At 29.8% G+C, this 19,658-nt stretch overlaps 6 protein-coding genes across 6 annotated transcripts; 3 read left to right on the top strand and 3 right to left on the bottom strand.

Moving 5' to 3' along the window:
* Positions 1-4,998: 4,998 nt before the first annotated feature.
* GO595_008546 (CAMK family protein kinase) lies at positions 4,999-6,598 on the top strand (the record flags this gene model as incomplete). The annotated part of the gene is made up of 2 exons (XM_067922132.1): positions 4,999-5,613; positions 5,696-6,598. 2 exons carry the CDS (start codon positions 4,999-5,001, stop codon positions 6,596-6,598), a joined length of 1,518 nt encoding a protein of 505 aa, XP_067771312.1.
* Positions 6,599-8,662: 2,064 nt separating this feature from the next.
* On the bottom strand, positions 8,663-8,995 carry GO595_008545 (40S ribosomal protein S25; the record flags this gene model as incomplete). Its single annotated transcript, XM_067922131.1, has 1 exon — positions 8,663-8,995. One exon carries the CDS (start codon positions 8,993-8,995, stop codon positions 8,663-8,665), a length of 333 nt encoding a protein of 110 aa, XP_067771311.1.
* Positions 8,996-13,340: 4,345 nt separating this feature from the next.
* On the top strand, positions 13,341-14,561 carry GO595_008544 (Histone deacetylase 1; the record flags this gene model as incomplete). Its single annotated transcript, XM_067922130.1, has 1 exon — positions 13,341-14,561. The coding sequence occupies one exon, from the start codon at positions 13,341-13,343 to the stop codon at positions 14,559-14,561; it is 1,221 nt and encodes a 406-aa protein (XP_067771310.1).
* Positions 14,562-16,047: 1,486 nt separating this feature from the next.
* Positions 16,048-16,500, bottom strand: GO595_008543 (calmodulin, striated muscle; the record flags this gene model as incomplete). Its single annotated transcript, XM_067922129.1, has 1 exon — positions 16,048-16,500. The coding sequence occupies one exon, from the start codon at positions 16,498-16,500 to the stop codon at positions 16,048-16,050; it is 453 nt and encodes a 150-aa protein (XP_067771309.1).
* Positions 16,501-17,135: 635 nt separating this feature from the next.
* Positions 17,136-18,227, top strand: GO595_008542 (NADP-dependent alcohol dehydrogenase; the record flags this gene model as incomplete). Its single annotated transcript, XM_067922128.1, has 1 exon — positions 17,136-18,227. The coding sequence occupies one exon, from the start codon at positions 17,136-17,138 to the stop codon at positions 18,225-18,227; it is 1,092 nt and encodes a 363-aa protein (XP_067771308.1).
* Positions 18,228-18,728: 501 nt separating this feature from the next.
* GO595_008541 (uncharacterized protein) lies at positions 18,729-19,496 on the bottom strand (the record flags this gene model as incomplete). The annotated part of the gene is made up of 1 exon (XM_067922127.1): positions 18,729-19,496. The coding sequence occupies one exon, from the start codon at positions 19,494-19,496 to the stop codon at positions 18,729-18,731; it is 768 nt and encodes a 255-aa protein (XP_067771307.1).
* Positions 19,497-19,658: the final 162 nt, after the last annotated feature.

The following is a 19,658-nucleotide window of genomic DNA, read 5'->3' as shown; positions in this document are numbered from 1 at the left end:
CATGGATAAAAAATTCGATTTTGTGGTTTTAAAAAGCTTCCTGATTATCTAATGTTTTCCATCATCGAAGTTAATGCTAAAATCTCATGAGGAGAATTCATTACCCAAAAAAGATATCTGGAAATTTCGTGCTCATCTTTGTAAAAATCTACTACACAAATAAACCACAATGAAGAGTGTTATGTATATATCCCCCGCACCCAAATTTAAAGAAAAAAAACATACAAATACATGGAAAAACCATATAAAGCTGTCTGAGCTTGGCCCCATAGTAAATCAAATGTAGATAACAGTTAATGAATTTTATTATGGGATCAAATTTGATTTTCAAGAGTTTTTCAAAATTAATTAAGATTATTAAAATGGATAATTTTTGAATTTAAAACACAATGTTTATTAAAGATTTATCCGAAAAAATATAAATGTACTTCGAAGTCTCTTGTTATAATATCTTATTAAAATTATTAGAAATTAGAAGAATTTTCGATCCAGACATCGATAGGTTCATCCTCTCAAATCTGGAAGCGCCATTCATCACATCCAGAAAAAATTCATATCTAAAAACTATTACTGACTCAGCTGCTGAGACAAGATCTTGTCATGATCTGATCAATGAACTCGAAGAACATGAAGAAACAAGCTTCATTAAAAGAAAAAAAAAATAATTTCCTGTTCATCATTGAAGAAGACTTTGACAGGGCAGAAGTTTCAAATTCTTTACAAAACCCTGCTGAATACCACCGAAAACACAAAATAGATGTTAGTAATCGATGGGATTAATCAAATGAATGCAATAGATATTGCGATGTTATCATTTTATGAATGGGGGCTAATGGAAGAAGAAACAGTGTCTACAGAAAACATAGCTCATTTTAGAATTGAATGTTGGGGAAAAGCCGAAAAAAGTTCCTTAAATAGTAAAAAAGCTCGTTAAAAATAAAAATAATTTTTTTTTTCAAAATTATATACCGGTCATTATAATTCTCATTGGTGATCTAGAATGAAAATTATCTGCTGTTTAGATGAGGAAGTAACTGATGATTAGATGGAGAAGTAAATGATGATTGCACACCTCAAAAATGAAAATGGCGCCTAAACTTCGGCTACCTGCCAACAGAGCGTAAATCAATTCCAAAAATTCTATGAGGTCTCTCATGCCGAAATTTCAATTAAATGTTACACACCCCAAAATTTTGAAGTATAAGATCAATACAACAAGGTTTAATAAAGTGCCGAAGAATTTTAAATAATAGGAAATTGAAGAATAAAATAACGAGCGACCGTTAAGAGAATGAAAAAAAATGATTAAATAAAAAAGTTCAATAAATAAAAATTAAAAATAAAAATTGATAGTAAATAAAATGAATAAAATAAGGTATAAAATATAAATTCAAACATTAAAAAAGAATCTGATTAATTTTTAAAGTAATTAGATATCAATGCAAAAATATAATGTATTTTAGGATATATTTTTCTGTGGTTTATATGTTTTGCGCAAGTTTAAAAAATCTTCTTCTCAAAATAATCATTGATTCTCAACTTAATAGTTATGGAAAAATAGAGATTTTCCATATAAAAATAATTTAAATATACAGCTATTTCGGAGTAACATCAACTTTCAATTAAGAGATATTTTTATTTTACTAAAATCTTAAAAAGATAAACAGTCTTTTTAAACGCATCAGTCAACCATTCTGATAAGTGGTAATCGTGCAAGTTATCAAAAAATCTAGAACACTTACCAAAGTCTAAACTAAATGGCACCTTTTTCACTGAGTAATTGTTTTATTTCTCTGAAACCCAACTGTTTAGCAATTGCAATTGCTGTTTCAAATTATTAAAACATATATCAAATTATTTAAACATATTTCAAATCATTAAAACATATTATAAATTATTAAAATGAATATTTTTTGCATTAACATCAATTCCTTCTTTATCTAAAAGTAATTTTACTATTTCTATATTCTTATTTCTAACTGCTATATGAAGTGCTGTTTCAAATTATTAAAACATATTACAAATTATTTAAATAAACAGTTTTTGCATTCACATTAAATCCTTTATCTAAAACTAATTTTACGATTTCTATATTTCCTGATTTAACTGAATATGGTAAAATTGTTTTTGGAATTTGCTGACTTTCTATGTCACTTTCTATTACAAATGTATTTCCTTTTGATGCTATTTCTTCTATAATTTCATTATTCATATTCATTCCTTCTTTTTCTAAAAACATGAAGATTTCATAATTATTAAACTTTATACATTTTTTCCCCAAGATATGTTAAATTTTCTCCACTTAAATTACAATTATCTTGATTTTCGATATCAGAATTCGATTTTGTAAAAGAAAAGTTTGAAGATGAAAATTTTCCAATTTTATTTTCATAAAGATAATGAAAAATTTCATTTCGATGAAATTCTATTGCTGTTTCATATGCTTCTGTAAATGATGAATTATTTTGTTCACATAAATGAATAATTTCTAAGTTTCCACCTGCAATTGCATATTTACCTGTGTTATCTAATTTTGCATTATTCATAAGTAAATATTTAAAACAATTAATTGATCCAAAAAATGCGCAATAATCAATTAATGAAACATTTTTAGTATTAACAAATGAACATCTTTCATAAAGTGATGGCTCAATTGTTTGATTAAAGTCAAATTCATTATGTGATGATATTCCTTGAAGCTTTTCTAAATCATCATTTCGAAGTACTTTCGCAATTTCTAATGGATTAACTCCTTCTTTTACATATTGCATATGACGCTTCCAATCATCTTTTGATAATTCATCAAGTGCTGAGATGAATTCTTTAATAATTTGTGGTTCTGGATTTTTGTCCTCCAAATCATTTATTTCTTCTCTTGTTTTATATTGAGAAAAATATAATGTGTTCATGTTCATCACTGAAGATGGTTCAATTATTTCTTCTTCGATCATCTTTTCAAAAAAAAGAAATATGATTCTTGCTTTACTATTTTCAGTAAATATTCACAAAAGATTTGAACAAGATTAGCTTCAGTTTCACTTTTGTTTTTATCTTTTTCATCTTCTTTTTCTTTTAAAGTTAATAAATATTTAATATATATATTTTCATTATTTGATTGAGAAACAAAAGCTGAATAGATGAGTATGGAAACAAGAGATCAATGAAAATCAATGAATCAATGAAATCAAGTACTGGTCTTCCTGGACTCTAAATATTCGTTATTTCAGATCTCCCTAATTTGAATTGATGCAGCCAAAATTTTATGGTATTAATATTTAGTGCATCTTGGTGATAAACATCATCTAACTCTTGTTTAATTTGGCTAAGTTTAAAGCCTTTTCGTTTCATAAAAAATATTACTGCTCTTTTTTCGACTTCCATAAAAATGAAATACGTTATAATAAATGACAATATGACGATTTATTTTTGATATTTTCTTAATATATGACATATTGGTAGGTATATTATAATGCGGTCGGGACTGATCCCGACCTTTTCTTTTAACATAAAGGGCATTTCGGGCTCTTCAGCCCCCTATGTTGGCTCGCTTCGCGCGCTACGAAATGATTTTTGTGAGCCATACAATTCGTATGAAATTTTGAATGCGCATTTAATATTGATAAGAAGGGGGACTTTTATGCCACTTATCACGTAAACTTATCAAAAACCTCCTGAAAAATGCTGTGTTATATATAGCCATTTAAATGATCAAAAAGTAAATGCAGACTTCGTTGAGCCTGCACATTATCATCCATCATTTTTTGATCTAGTGTCTATTTATGGCTTAAGAAGGAAATTTTTGTGGGGTTGGTGGATTCCTATATCTTAAATATATCTTAGTAACTTCAAATTGGTTTGGAATTGAGTTACATATGCTTCATCAAATGAATGATTTTATTCGCATAAATGAATGACTCTGAATTTCCATCTGCATGTTTCAGCGCAACATTTACATCAACACCATTCATAATGTTGTTTACACTCAAAAAAATTAAAGGAAAAATAGTGAAATGAAAACTAATTTTTATTATTAATTTTTCATCATTTTTATGGTTCAGCATCTATTTCTTCAACATAACTTATTTCACTGCTGACTTGTTTGTTACTTCTTTTACGAATTACTAAAAATACTATTAAAACTGCAATAATTGCAGTCTATTATTTTCATTAAAAATGTTTTTTGGTTGATTTTTCGTTTTTTTTTATTGTTAGCAGATAAAAAATGACAGAAATTTAATTGAGTGGTTTATTCGAATGGGTCCCTTTAATCGTTTTCTATTCAAATCCAATTGTCACCCCTCTCAAAAAGTTGAGAAATTTCTCATATTAAAATATGAATTTCTACGACTATTAATATTCAAACAAAAATTGGTCAAGCATTTTATCTACACACTAAATCTGATTATCCTCTTTTGATCTAAAATAAGATATGAACTTTATTCTTCTTATATTTATGTAACTGTTTTTTTAAAATTATCATAATTCTTCTTCTGCCTCTAAAAATTTAAAAATTATATATTCAACAAAGAATTGTTCTTGATATTAAGTAACTTTATCTATTTGTATTAATATGAATTTGTCACTTTTAAATTGGAATGAATGCTATTTAAAATTTTTCTTGAAGTCGTTTCATACCTACCAAATATACCAGCACTCCGGGTCATTTATTATTGTTTTTGATATACAAAATTTGTTCATTTGTTAATTTTGAAATTATTATTTCCCCACTCAGTTTGTTTCGATATCACTTTTCTGTAAAGTAATTAATGAAAATCAAATACTTTACTTGATATAAACACGATAGAGGACGTTAAAAATAATTACAGCCATCTCAAAATATTTTGACGTATCCGACTTTTTGAGTGAATAAAGTTTTGAAAATTGATGACCGTTAATATCATTTTTTTATCTTGTCTTCAAAAAGCCATATTGAATGCTCTATGAAAATATTCAATGTGCATTTTCAAAAAAGGCATTTCGCCTGAACAAGTCATTTGGATGGATTCTCGTTCTGATCCCCTTGTTCCAAGCGAAAAGAAAGTAGAAATTGGACACTATGTTCTTTCACATACTCTTGGAGAAGGTTCGAGTGGTAAAGTCAAATTAGCAGTAAATAAAGAAACAGGTGAAGAAGTTGCAATTAAGATTATACCAAAATCAGAATTTTTACAAAGCCCAGATCTAAAAATTAAGGTTCAACGCGAAATTTCTCTCATGAAAATTGTTAACAATCCAGGAATACTCAAATTAATTGATGTTCTCGAAAGCCAACGACATCTTTATATTGTTATGGAATATGCTGAACAAGGTGAATTATTTGATTATTTAGTTTCACATAATCATCTCGAACCAAGTGTTGCTATTGAATTTTTCAGACAAATTGTTTGCACAGTTGAATATCTCCATAGCCTTGGTATTTGCCACCGTGATCTAAAACCAGAGAACATCCTACTTGATTCATGCACAAGAATCAAACTTGCAGATTTCGGATTTGCTCGATGGGTGAAGTCAAACCTCACAGAAACGGCTTGTGGTTCACCACATTATGCTGCTCCTGAAATCATCAAAGGCCATCCTTATGATGGGAAAATCGCAGACATTTGGAGTATCGGCGTCATTTTGTATGCTTTACTTGCAGTATGTTTCTTAACGTCCTCCGATCGGAAGACGTTTATTTCCAACCGCTAACACATAGGGCTATTTACCATTCGATGACACGTCTGTTCGAAGTCTTCTTTTAAAGGTCATTAAAGGACACTTTGACATGCCGCCATTTCCTGCTTCTATTCAGGACCTTATTCGAAAGATGCTTATTGTTGATCCAGCAAAACGTATTACTATTGAAGGTATCAAAGCACATCCAGCCTTTCGCATAGGTATTGATCCACTTTACATTGTCCCTACACCTGTTCCATTTCCAAAATTCAGTCCGGCTATTGATCCTAGTACACTTTCTCATGAAGTATTAGACATTCTTTCACATATTGGATTCTCTGATGATGAACTTGAAACGCAACTGAAGTCTCCTGACTTTACAACTGCTAAAGTATTTCTTTCGATGATTAATCGTACACTTGACCTTGAATCTCTTCCATGGGAACAAGCATTTTCAGGTCCTCCGCAACCCACAATTGACAAAACAATTCCAGTTGACAAAAACATCATTGATTCTAATGCTAATAAATTGAAAACCAAGACAATTGGACCCTTCTCCAAAGGGAGAAGAAAAATGGTTCCTGTGTCTTCTTATGAGATGTATTCGGTTGCTAACAGACCTGAATGGGCGCTCGGCGAGGCTCCAGTGACAGAAGTTTTAAGAGAAATGAAAATCGACATAAACGGTCGCTCGACATGGAAAATTTTTGCAACGATCCAAAATAAATTAGGCGACATGCAACATCAATGGTTCCATCCAGATCCAATGACAATGTATGTGAGAAGTAATTCAGGATCGTTGTACTTGAGTTTGGTTGGAAAATATTTTTCACCAAAAGATGTGAAGTTAACAGCATTGTTGCATAACGGAGATAATAAGGAATTCACTGAGTTAGTATCAAATTTATTTGAAGAGGTTTCAAATCTTGAAATCGAATTGTGAGAAAATGATTTTTTTTTAATAAATAAGAGGTGTGCAAAATGCGTTTTTATCTATAAGTCAATGAATCTTTTCCAAAATATAGGATTATGTTAAAAGTGTAATCAGAATGATTTTAAAATTTGCATTTATAAAAATTTTAATATTGTAACATGACCTAACTTCACAAGGAGGTGAAGAATACACAGAGATAAACAACCCTTAAATATTTATTTTAAAAAATAAATGTCAAATGATGTGCAATTCTTGAAATTGGCATAATAATTGCTCTTTTTATCTACTTGGCGATTCGAATAATTAGCAATATGTTTTAAATACCTTAAGATAAGCTTATTTTTGATTAGAGTTAATAATCTTTTGAATTGAACATTTTAACGTAAAATTATTTAACGTTCACATAAAAATGGAATGAAGCAATTACCACAACCAGTGTCACCACTTTTATCATTAAAGGTTAACCGTACTGCAAATGAGATAGCAAACATGGAAACAGAAAGTCAAACAATGAATATTAACCAAATTAAAACAGATTTTAAAAATCAGGAAATCCTTAATAATAAAAAAGAAGAAGAAATTCAACAAATAAAAGATTTGCTTGAACATCAGTGCTATACATTTGTAGTATTTAAAAATCAAATTACTGACTCTCGCAAATCAATGAAAAAAATGATGAACAAATTTCAAGATAAAATGCAATCAATAGAAAAAACATTAAACAATTTTTCAGCTGCAGCTTTTCAACAAATAAATGAATTTAATCGGCGAATCGATAATATTTCTCAAACTCTTTCATTAAAACCAATTTTGCATACTATGCTTTTTCTACCCGATGTTGATCGTATCACAGGCATTGACTCTAACGACAATTTAGTTGCAATTACATCATCAAATGGAAAAATTGGTATTATTAATATTGATTCTTTTGCCATCACATCAATTACCAGCTACGCGGAGCCATTGTTTTTACCGAGATTTTTTGTAAAAAACGAAAAATATTATTTATTTATATTATCATCAAAAAATGAATTATTGCTTTCAAGCCCACCCACAACTAGTCCAGAAAAAATACCAAACCTAAAAGTCAATAGTTATGCAATAATTTCTGAAAAAAATGTTGATATTGCATTTGGTCAACAAAATGAGATATCATATTTTATTCTTCATAACAAAGAAATTTCATTAATTGGCACTACAACTAACATTAAAGGAATCGTTAATCACATTGTTTATGATAAATTTACAAATTCGATATATGCTATAACAAATCGAAAATATTTTTATAATATTTCCATTGAAACATTTCAAGTTGTTTCCACCCATAGATTTGATATTATGCCAATTCAGATATTTCTTACTGAAGTTTTCATTATAATTTCGTTTGGAATTAATGAAATTTGTATTTTTAATAAATTACAAAATGAATTAAATGAAATTTACAAATTTGAAGTCAGCGAAGGAATTAAATCCATTTCATGCAATGAAAATTCTATTTTTATTGTAACTAAATCAAATAAAATCGAAAGAAGAAAACTTTGTAATCCAATGTTTCACGAAATATTAACATCGGAATATGAAGCAAATGAAAATATTTGCTGTATACATTGTAGAAATAGCGAAATGTATTTGGCACATAACAATAAATTGAGTTGTTATAAATAAATATTTGTGTTTTTGTTGATTTCTTCTTTCAATGTTTACATAATTAAATTGTTTTGTTTATGGTGTTATAACACATTAAATTTATAATAGTGTATAGCAGTATCAAGTATAAATAAATTTATTTATAAAATATATTGAAAATATATCTTATAAACAGGAAATATTTTCTGCATTTGATATCATTCCTTTATATTTATTTTAAAAAAAAAAATTAATATCTTATGAATCTTTTATTCAGCTGATAATATCACATTTATATAAATTCTTATAAGAAAGTTGTTCATTTTATCATTTGTTAAATAGAACAAAATTGGTATAAAATCAAAATTAAAATGAAAGTGATTACCAATGTTCAGAAATTAAAAAGTGAAATTATATATAAATTAAAAATTGATACCATCAAATCATTTATTTCTTACCCTTTCTGCCCTTTGGTGCTGCTTCAGCCTTTGGTGCTTCTTCAACAACTTCTTCCTTGGCTCCGGCTGGACGACCATAAGCAACAAGCTTTGAATGCTTGATCAAGCATACAATCTTGCCATCAGCTTCAAGTTGCTTTAAAACTTGACGAGCAACTGTAAGGGAAATCTTGTAACGATCTGCAAGTTTAGATGGTGTGATGAGTTTGCTACGTGGAACAGCCTTTTCGATTTCTTCTGCAACTTCGGAAAGAAGGACTGTTGCCCAATCCCTCTTTTCCTTGTTTGTTGTCTTTGTCCACTTCTTCTTAACTTGTGGCATCTACTTAAAAGGGCGGCCACAACCGTTATAATAGCGGTTATTTACAAGGAGAACGTTTAAATATGGGGAGAAGGAATATAAAAACAAAAATATTTGTTAATTCATGAATAAAACATCATTAAATGGATATGGAAAGTTTCAAAATTTTTTAGGTTACGCGTTTTGTTATAAAATTTTCTATCTAATTCTTTTTTATTAAAACAGTAAATCAAGGTAATTGAACAAGCTAGAATTGGCCTTTGTGATAGCACTCCAAAAGAAAAGAAAACTTACTTCAATAACATCGTTGAAGGAGAAAATATCAATCGCACCTGAAATAGGAAACCAGAATCTTTTAGGGAAAAAACAAACTCCCTTTTGATACGCCAAAAAAGGCAAGACAAATGTTCTAATTACGCTTGAAACAGGACATAATTCAAATGATTTTATCGAAACATCAATAGCATGTGCTTCTCGCTTAAGAAGTGTATAATCTTTGAACCTTTCCCTTGGATCTATATTTTTCAATTGTTCCATTATTTGATTTTTCCTTTTCTTTTTTCCAATCTCCGGAATTTTTTTAATGGTGAATAAAATCGTTAAAACAATAAAATCCATCAGAAATGCAGAAACTGCAAGCTGAGGCCCGCTTGGTAAATAAAGATCAGGAAGCATTTCTGCTGAAATTAGCTGACAAAGTTCCTCAATTTAAACGGTTATGAAAAAATCGAATCTTTTTGCAAAATCTTTTCTCTCTTATACAAATAAGCTTATCAAAATAAATCTTAATTTAGATGCTTTTTTGATAAAGTTAAATTTGGAAATAAGTATTGTATTAAATCTCAATCAATTTAATTTTACGAGTAACGAAAATAAAACAATATTCAAACAAAACGTTAAAATAAATCAGTCAAAAGGTGATTTGTAATAACTTATTTAATAATGTTTTGAAATAATTGATATTAATTAAATTGATATTAATTATCATAACTTAAATAAAGAAGTGTTTGACCACCCAATGATTGCATTTTCTCTTAAGTTTGATTTGACATTCAAATATTGTAAATTTCATGAATAATAATCACAATAATTCTAGCATCATTTTTAATTTATCCTAAATAAGATATTCGACAAAAAACTAACAAAGGTGTATATGTGAATTGTTCTATGCTTGTGAAACTGCTGGCGACTTTATAGAGTCTAGTAAATTTACTTAACGGAAAAAACGGAGCACCCCAACAATATGGAGTGTCTGGGCGTTCTATCAATTAATTCTCCTTATTCGATCTCAGACGCTAAAATTATTCCTATCCTAGATAATCAAAAGAATGCACTTGTTATTGCAAAAGGGTCTGAACTTGAATTTTTTTCAGTCGAAAATGATACTTTCAATTTTCTTTATAAATATAGTGTATTTGGAAACATTTCCCATATAGTCCCACTTCATTCATTAGGTGACGCTCAATATAATATTTTATTAATATTTTCAGATTTACGATTTTCTGTCCTACGAAACATTTCAGGAAAAATTACTACAGTACAACATGGGAGCATGGGTTCTTCTGTTTGTTGTGTTACAAGTCCACCATTTAAATATAGTATTACATCCACACATTTTCTCATACAAATACAGAATGAATTTCAAATTTTTTATATTAACACAATATCTCAACTTGGGATTCCATTTAATTTTTCTGTTAATGCCAAAGCGATTCGTGATTTTGGATTTATTGATATTTCTTCAACATTTCCACGTATCGCATTTCTTATCGAATCATATAATAGTGGCACACGCCTTGAAATCTATGATCTCGACACTTCATCAAAATTACTTCCTCCCAAACCATATATTTCATTACTTGTTCCACCAGATTCATATAAAATGATCATATTTAGAGATCGTTCACTTTATGTCTTTACTACTTCATCTTCGATTCATATTGAACCTATTTCATGCACTAACATTAAAAAGTACAGTGCGACAATCTTCACATCAGATCCATTAGACAAATATACTTTTTTATCTGATAAACGCGTGTTAGTTGCAGATTGTTCGAATAATATATATCTCTTTACGTATTTTAAAAGTGATAGTAGTACACTTGCAAGAATTGGAGAAGTGAATACACCAATTGCTTTATTATCAACAGAAAATGAACTTAACGCAATATCGATTTCACGTTCTGGCGAATCATCTTTAATATCAATAAGAGGAAAATATTGTAATTTTTACGCAGAAACAAAACCAATTTTGGCTAACTCTGGAATTGTTAGATCAATAACAGAAGTTAGTAACAATGAATGCGTTGGAGTTTGCGAAAAAAATTATTTACATATTTTAAGGGAATCTTTACAATTTACGGAATTATTTAGAACAATAATTCCTGGAATTAAAAACGCTTGGGTTTTTAACAATGAAAATATAATTTTTACTTATGATAATCAAACTTCTTTAATGAAATTTTCAAATGAAGAAATTGTTTTACTTGAAAACGATTTCTTAGTTCAAAACGAGCCAACAATTAACTTTTTCTATGACGATTTGAATGATTTATTCATTCAAATAACCGAAACAAAAGTTGTGCATTCGAACAAACCCACTCAAAATTTTGAATGCATTATCTCATCGTCAATTTCAAAATCTAATTTTGCGATTGCTATTAAAGAAAATGAAAAATATTCGATTTTGATTTATGATATACAAGCGTTTGAAGAAACAAGTAATTTTGATTTGGATGAAATAGTTAATATTATTGCAGTTAATGATGAATATATTGCATTTTCAAATTGGTCATCAAATACTATATATATTTATTATATTGAAAGTGGAGACTTAGCCAAAGAAATTAATGGTGTTACTGCAATATCAATGTTATTTACTAATGATTTTTTGGTTGTTATTGAACCATTTGATCATTGTTGCTTTTATCCTATCAATTCAGATAATAAACCTTTCAAATATTTTTGTAACGGAACCCATAATTCACTAGTTTATTTACAAGAAGACGATGTTTTAATAACCGGCGAAAAACCTGTTATCGTTAATCCAAATTCAATACGAGGCATTTCATTTGAGAACTTTACAAATGCCTCTTTTTATCAAGGCCAATTTTTATTTATCAAGGACGACACATTAGTATTATGTCATTCGAATGAGTTCAAGAAAACTATTGAAGAAGAACATATTCAATTTGATATTTTAGAGTGTATTCATTTTTCAGATAGAATTAATTTTGTAATTACAATCAAAGACAACAAAAACATTATCATAAGTATTGTTGAAAATCCATTTTCTAATCCGATTTCAACAATTGTCATCAATGATGTTCAAATGTATTCCGGCATATGTTCCATCGAACAAAAAGATAAACATTTTGTTGCGATTGCATATGACAAAACGTTAATTTTGTATGAAATATTATGGGACAAATTTATCTTTCGATATAAATTGCCATTAGAAAAACAACCGATTTGTATAATGTCATTTAAAGAAATGATATTAATTGGTTATGATGATGAAGTTCTATTATATGAAGCTGATATAATATCATTTACAAACATCCAATTAAAAATAGTCACGAATTTACGTACACAAGGGTATACATCATCAATATCATGCGATGAATTATTTATAGCTATAGCAGATGAGCTGCAATCGATAATATTATATGAATATGATCAACATTCCAACAAATTTAATGAAATTGCTCGAAACCCTTTTAACATAGGCTTTTCCAAAATAAAATTAATCGACGACGATATATTTTGCGTCGATTTATTTGGTAATTTATATCAAATGCAAATCGGAGATACCAAAAACGTCGAAAGTTCCGATTTGCAAATGATTTCAGCGTTTGCAATTGGTCAAAACGTTAGTTCAATTGTTGCGCTTAAAGATAAAAACGCAGTAATAATTGGCACTGAACAAAGTCAATATTTAGAAGTTGTTTCATTAAAGATTCCAAACAAATTTAAAGTGTTATATGAACAACTCGAAATGAAAATGATAACAATCGGAAACTTATCAACAAAATCAAATAGAACTGTTGTACATGATAACTTTGAAGTGAATTGCCAAGTAATGTTTAGTCTGGATTTAATTATTAGTTTCTTAAATTTGGATGAAAATATGCAGAAAATAATTTGTGATGAAATCGAAATGAAACTCCAAAAGGCGAAAGAAATTTGTTATGATGTTTTAAAACAAACTTAAAAATAAAAAGTTTTAATAAACTTATCCTATTCACAAAATATTCTATGAGATTAATCAATTGTTGTGAATCAGTGGCCGTTTAAATGAAGAATATTGAATTATTATCTGGCCAAACATTCCTTAGTTTTTTCACCTGAAAAAAAATTGATTTCCATGGCTAAAAAGGTTACGTACATATATGATGATGAAGTTGGGAATTTTATTTATAACTCATATCATCCTATGAAGCCACATCGCGTTAGAATGACACATAACTTAATTCTTGCATACGAGTTATTCCCAAAAATGCGAGTGATAAAACCTGAACGTGCAACAGCTACGGATATGACTCGATATCATACTGATGAATATATTCAATTTTTACAACTTGCAACACCAGAAAATGTTTCCCAAATGGTGGGATTCTGTGAAAAGTTCGATATAAGTGAGGACTCACCAGTTTTTTACGGTCTCTTTGAGTTTTGCCAGATATCTGCAGGTGGTTCCATTACAGGTGCTAAACTTCTTAATGAAGGTAAAACACAAATTGCAATTAATTGGGCCGGAGGTCTTCATCATGCAAAGAAAGCCGCTGCAAGTGGCTTTTGTTATGTTGCTGATTGTGTTCTCGGGATTCTTCAACTACTTGAACATTATGAACGTGTAATGTATATTGACATTGACATTCATCATGGTGATGGTGTTGAAGAAGCATTTTATACCACAGATCGTGTTCTCACAGTTTCTTTTCACAAATATGGTAGTTTCTTTCCAGGAACAGGTGCTCTTGATGACATAGGAATTGGAAAAGGAAAATACTTTTCTTGTAATATTCCTCTCAAGGATGGCATGGATGACGAAAGTTATTCAGCAATATTCAAACCAGTTATAAAAGGTCTAATTGATTGGTATCGACCAGGCGCTATCCTGTTGCAGTGCGGTTCTGACTCCTTAACGGGCGACAGATTGGGGTGCTTCAATTTGACCGTTAAGGGCCATGCAAATTGTGTGGCGTACGTTAAGAGTTTTGGAATTCCAATGCTTGTTACTGGAGGTGGAGGATATACAGTTAGAAATGTATCACGATGTTGGGCATATGAAACAAGTGTATTGTTAGATGTTGAAATTGATAATAATATTCCTTATAATGATTATTTTGGTTATTACGGACCAGATTATAAACTTAATATATCACCATCAAATATGGAAAATATGAATACAGTAGAATCACTACATAATATAGAAGTGGAAGTGATGGAAAATATAAGAAGAGCACCATACCCTCCATCAGGCGGATTTGAAAAATATGACGAAACATCATTTTTGTTTGATTCAGATTCTTCAGATAGCGATATTGAAATAAACCAAAGAGATACTTTCATAGGAAAGATTTAAATATGTAAAAAATAGATAAAATCAAATTAAATTAATTTAGTTTTGATTTAAAAAAAATGAAAATTAAAGAAAAATATAATGAATTAAAAAATCTTAATTTCAAAAAAACTGGTTATTACAGAATAATAATTGATATAAAATATTATTGTTGAATAATGAAAAACATTATGGACAGTGTACAAAAAGTGTTATCGGATGATAAATTCTGATGTTTACTATTGTCACTTTTGATGTTCTGTTTCACAAAAAAGACAATATGAAATTCGACTTTTTGTTTACTTTTTTCTTTGTCAGATGATTTCTGGGATTTTAATGTCTGAAAAAAATGGCTCAAGAAAAATGGCCTTCCCAAAGATTATTTGCAAGAGTATTAGAAGAGATTATAAACTCATTTGAGGATAGTTCCCCAGAAAAATCAATAGCTATTTTTTCAATCTGGAATTCGCTCTTTCCAGATTGTCCTGTAAATTGTAATTCACGATTAGAAAATCATATATTAACAGTTCTCAATAGGTATATTATGTTTCACCGTACAGATCGTTTTTGTTTTGAATTTTCTATTTTGTTTTTGGATGATCCTAATTTATTACAAAAAATTGTTAATTTATTACCGCCACCACTTTCTATAGCCATACGTATTGCTTACAGAGTATTAATTGATCACTTTGAAAAAGTAACTCCAGAAAAAATATATTCATTTATGAATATGACAGTCGAAAATATTCAAAATCCCACAAGGTTTTCACAAGTTATGAAAGAATTTCTAGCAGGACAATCTAATCTTAATGATATTGTCAAACAAATGCATGCTTTATTAAATACAGAATGTTTTCATTCTTTTTTAAGTATTCTTCCGCCTCATAAATATTTTCATTATTCCATACAATATAATACAATTCCACCAATACTAATGATCGACTTCAATCATTTTGGTCTTCCTTTTGAATTTTTACAAGCAATTGCCGATATCAATGGCGAAGAATATGCACGAAATTTGATATCACCACAAAACAATGTTTAATTCATAAATAAAATCATTTTATGTTTTATTTTTGTGTTTTTCTAAAAATATATTTAATTTTTTGAAGACTTTTTTGTTCGGTTTTGGGGGAGGTAAATAAAATATTTTTGATGATTCAAATCACGAAGTCAAATGTTTCTTTTAATTTTTGCTTCATTAAGATGTTGTAAAAATCATCCTGATAATTTTCATAAAGGAAAAAGAATACAAAACTCAGAAGAACTAGGAAATCTTAACCTTAAACCTTATTACATCACAGTTGGATGTGTTGTGCTTGGCGTTTTATTGTTGCTTTACCTTATCTATTTGTTTTCATGCTTATTCTTTAAAGAAACTTCATCAAGCAATCAAATGGAAGAAGCAGATGAAAATTATTTGTTGCCATTAGAGAGAGAGAATTCAAAGGAATTTGCTGATTCAAAGAATATAACAATATTGTTATAATAAAAAATATCAACTCATTGTTTATTTTGGATTAAGTTTATTTGCTAATTCTTTATAGTCAACAAGTCCATTACTGGTATCTAATGAACCAAGAATTTCATCAATAAGCTCTTTAGAAAGAGGATTGTTTATGTTGGAAAGTACTTGGTTAACAAGATCAACTGACACTTTCCCGTCATGGTCAGTATCAAAAGCAGCAAATGCCCGTGCTAATTCTTCTTGACTATCAGAATAACGAAGATAATAATATAATATCCTAATTAAATCAATAACATCGAATTTCTGTTCTCCTTGCCTAAATTCTCTGAAAACTATATTGTTTAAATCTTCAGATGATGTATTAATTTTAAGCAATTTAAAAACTTTTTTGATATCTTTCAAAGCTAAATACCCATCTCCATCTTTGTCAGTTTTCTGGAAGGCCTTTTGGAATGTTTTTAGCTGCTTATCAGAGAAACAATCGCACACAGTCATTGAGAATTAATTATATATAAACGTATGTCATTCAATTTAAATGAAGTGATTTAACGTGCTCCATAAAAAGCCAAATTTTAAACTGTTCATTAGTCTGCATGGAACACACTTTAATTTCATTTAACAAAAATATATATTTTCCCATTCATTAATATTCAGTTGAAATTCAGTAAATGTGCTATGATTACCTTTGGCTTCTTTAAAGAAAAATATATATCACAATTTTGTGATATTTATATATATTTTTATGTTTTGTTAAAATATATTTACCAAACCAAAGGATATCTTGAATGATATTATTGACATAAAGTTTTAAATTAATTGAGAATTTTTTTTTTTTGTAAAGCTATTCCAAGATTGTAAAAATTTAACAATAGATTTCAAGAAATTCTCAGCCTGTTTGAACTAAGTGATGTCACCAGAATAAAAATGTTTAAAACTGTTGCGATAATTTTTTTTCAGAGCCAGAAAACACACAGCATGATATCGACCTACAGAAAATTTCAATGCAATTTCAATTAACCCGTATCCCTTAATCAAAAAGGTCAAAACCGATGTATCCAACAGAAAAGTGGATCGTTCTATTAAAAATGATTTTATAACGAATAATTGATACAAATTTACTTCACTTTATAATGAACAAAGAACTTCCAAAGACAATGAAAGGTTTTGCCATGCTTAGCATTGGTAAGACAGGTTGGATCACCAAAGAGGTACCCAAATGCGGACCATTAGATGCAATTGTTCGCCCACTTGCATTAGCCCCATGCTCCTCAGATGTTCACACAGTTTGGGCAGGCGCACTTGGTGACCGTCATGATATGATTCTTGGTCACGAAGCAGTTGGCCAAATCGTTAAAGTTGGTGAACTTGTTAAAGATTTCAAACCAGGCGACAAAGTTATTGTCCCAGCAATTACACCAGATTGGGGCAGCAGAGCAGCGCAAGAAGGATTCCCAATGCACTCAGGCTGCATGCTTGGCGGATGGAAGTTCTCGAACTTCAAAGACGGCGTTTTTGCCGAATATTTCCATGTTAACGAGGCCGATAACAACCTTGCATTAATTCCAGAAGGAATCACACCAGTGCAAGCAGTCATGCTTTGCGATATGGTTACAACCGGATTCCATGGAGCTGAACTTGCCAACATCAAATTTGGTGATACTGTATGTGTTATCGGTATTGGTCCAGTTGGCTTAATGTCAGTCGCAGGCGCTAATATGATGGGCGCATCACGTATTTTAGCCGTTGGATCACGTAAGCATTGTTGCGATATTGCAATTCAATATGGTGCAACTGATATTGTTAACTATAAGAACGGTCCAATTGTTGACCAAGTTCTTAAACTTACCAACGGTAAGGGTGTTGATAAGGTTATCATTGCTGGTGGTGATTGTGATCAATTCGCTGAAGCTGTTAAAATGGTTAAGGCCGGTGGTGTAATTGGATCAGTTAATTACCTTGGCGAAGGTGAAAATGTTAATATCCCACGTATTGAATGGGGTGTTGGAATGAGCCACAAGCACATCCATGGTGGTCTGACCCCTGGCGGTAGAGTTAGAATGGAGAAATTGGCTTCATTAATTAAGTTTGGAAAACTCGATCCAACAAAGCTTATCACTCACCGCTTCAAAGGACTTGAAAAGGTTGAAGATGCTTTGATGCTCATGAAGAACAAGCCAGCCGAATTGATCAAACCAGTCGTTGAAATTACATACGATGATTAGAAATAAAGAAGAAATAAGTTCGAAAATTCTTCTTTTTTGAAATTTATATAATCAAAGTAATAGTTAAAAGTTATATTTGACGATTCATTAAACAATTATGTTTCACCTTGTAGTGGACATTAATAGAATGAATATATATTTTGTTGTGATTGTAATTAGTAGTTAAAATCTAGAATAATACCATTAATAACAAGAGATAATTTTATTTTTATATTTATTAAAAAAAAAAATACAAAGTATCATAGCAATTCTCAATAATATTGATTCTCAAAAACATTCATGTAAAAGGAAATTCATTGGATTATCGATTGTTTTCTTTATAAACGAAATAATATTAACATTTATTTATTTCTTTTTCATTTTGCATCCAAACAACATTATGTAGTCCAGTTTGCACTTTGCGATAAAGTTCATATCGTCGAAAGTTGCAATTGACAAATGAAAACATTAAAATTATAACGTAAAACATCATTTTATTAACATCATATAAATAATATCTATTTAAAGCACATAATCGTTTGGTACCACTATAGTGAAAGGCGCGTGATCCATTTCCACAATTTCTTCGACATTTTCCATGTTTTCGCTTTCGATTGTTTCCACGCCCAATTTGATTTTGAATGTTTGTTGTTCTTTTTGCTTAATTTCTATTTCTGCGAACTTTGGCTTCTTCTCCAAGAAGAACAACGCGTTTGTAACTGTGCGCGACAGTGCGCATGGAATACCCTCTGACTCGCACTGGATGCTGTCGTTTTCGTCGCTAAAGAATTCGATGTTTTCGATTGTGATATTAATGTTAGAACTTTTCTTGACAAATGCTTTCAGTTGTGATATCATGGAACGCTCACTAAACAGAAGCTTTAGATCCAAAAAGTCAGCAACTATGAAGTCAATTGACTTCGAAACTGTTATGTGATGAACAGATCCTTTGACTAACATATTGCCAGAATGATATGGCTGAATAGGAACATTCATAATATATTGGCCGGACTCGATTTTCCCGAACTCAAAGGATTCGTTGGGCTTGATCATGTTGTTTTGGGAATCAATTAAAGATGCGGTTTCAAATGATACTCCACTAATAGATAACCTTAAGGATTTAACTGTGCGTACAAAGTCGAATAAAATGGTAAATGGCTGCCATTGTTTGGGTAAAAAGAAGTTTGGCGTGATAAGTTTAAATGAAAATGGTGGTGGAGATTCTTTAATAGTAATAAGTTGTTGAGGTGAAGGAAGTGGTGACTTAATGACAATATTGTTGGAACTCATTCGGATACAATGTGGAAGATAATTACCAGATTTCTTAAATGAGCCTATAGCCTTAAATTTTTTCCCTTTAGAAATGATTTGACTTCCACACTCTAAGTATTCGTAATCTCCAGTTTCTAAAGATATGAAAACAATATCAAATTTAGGAACAGTTACTTTCGA

Source organism: Histomonas meleagridis, assembly GCF_020186115.1.
Source record: "Histomonas meleagridis strain 2922-C6/04-10x chromosome Unknown contig_68, whole genome shotgun sequence".
Classification (NCBI taxonomy): Eukaryota; Parabasalia; order Tritrichomonadida; family Dientamoebidae; genus Histomonas; species Histomonas meleagridis.
This window is presented reverse-complemented; position numbering and strand designations above follow the sequence as displayed.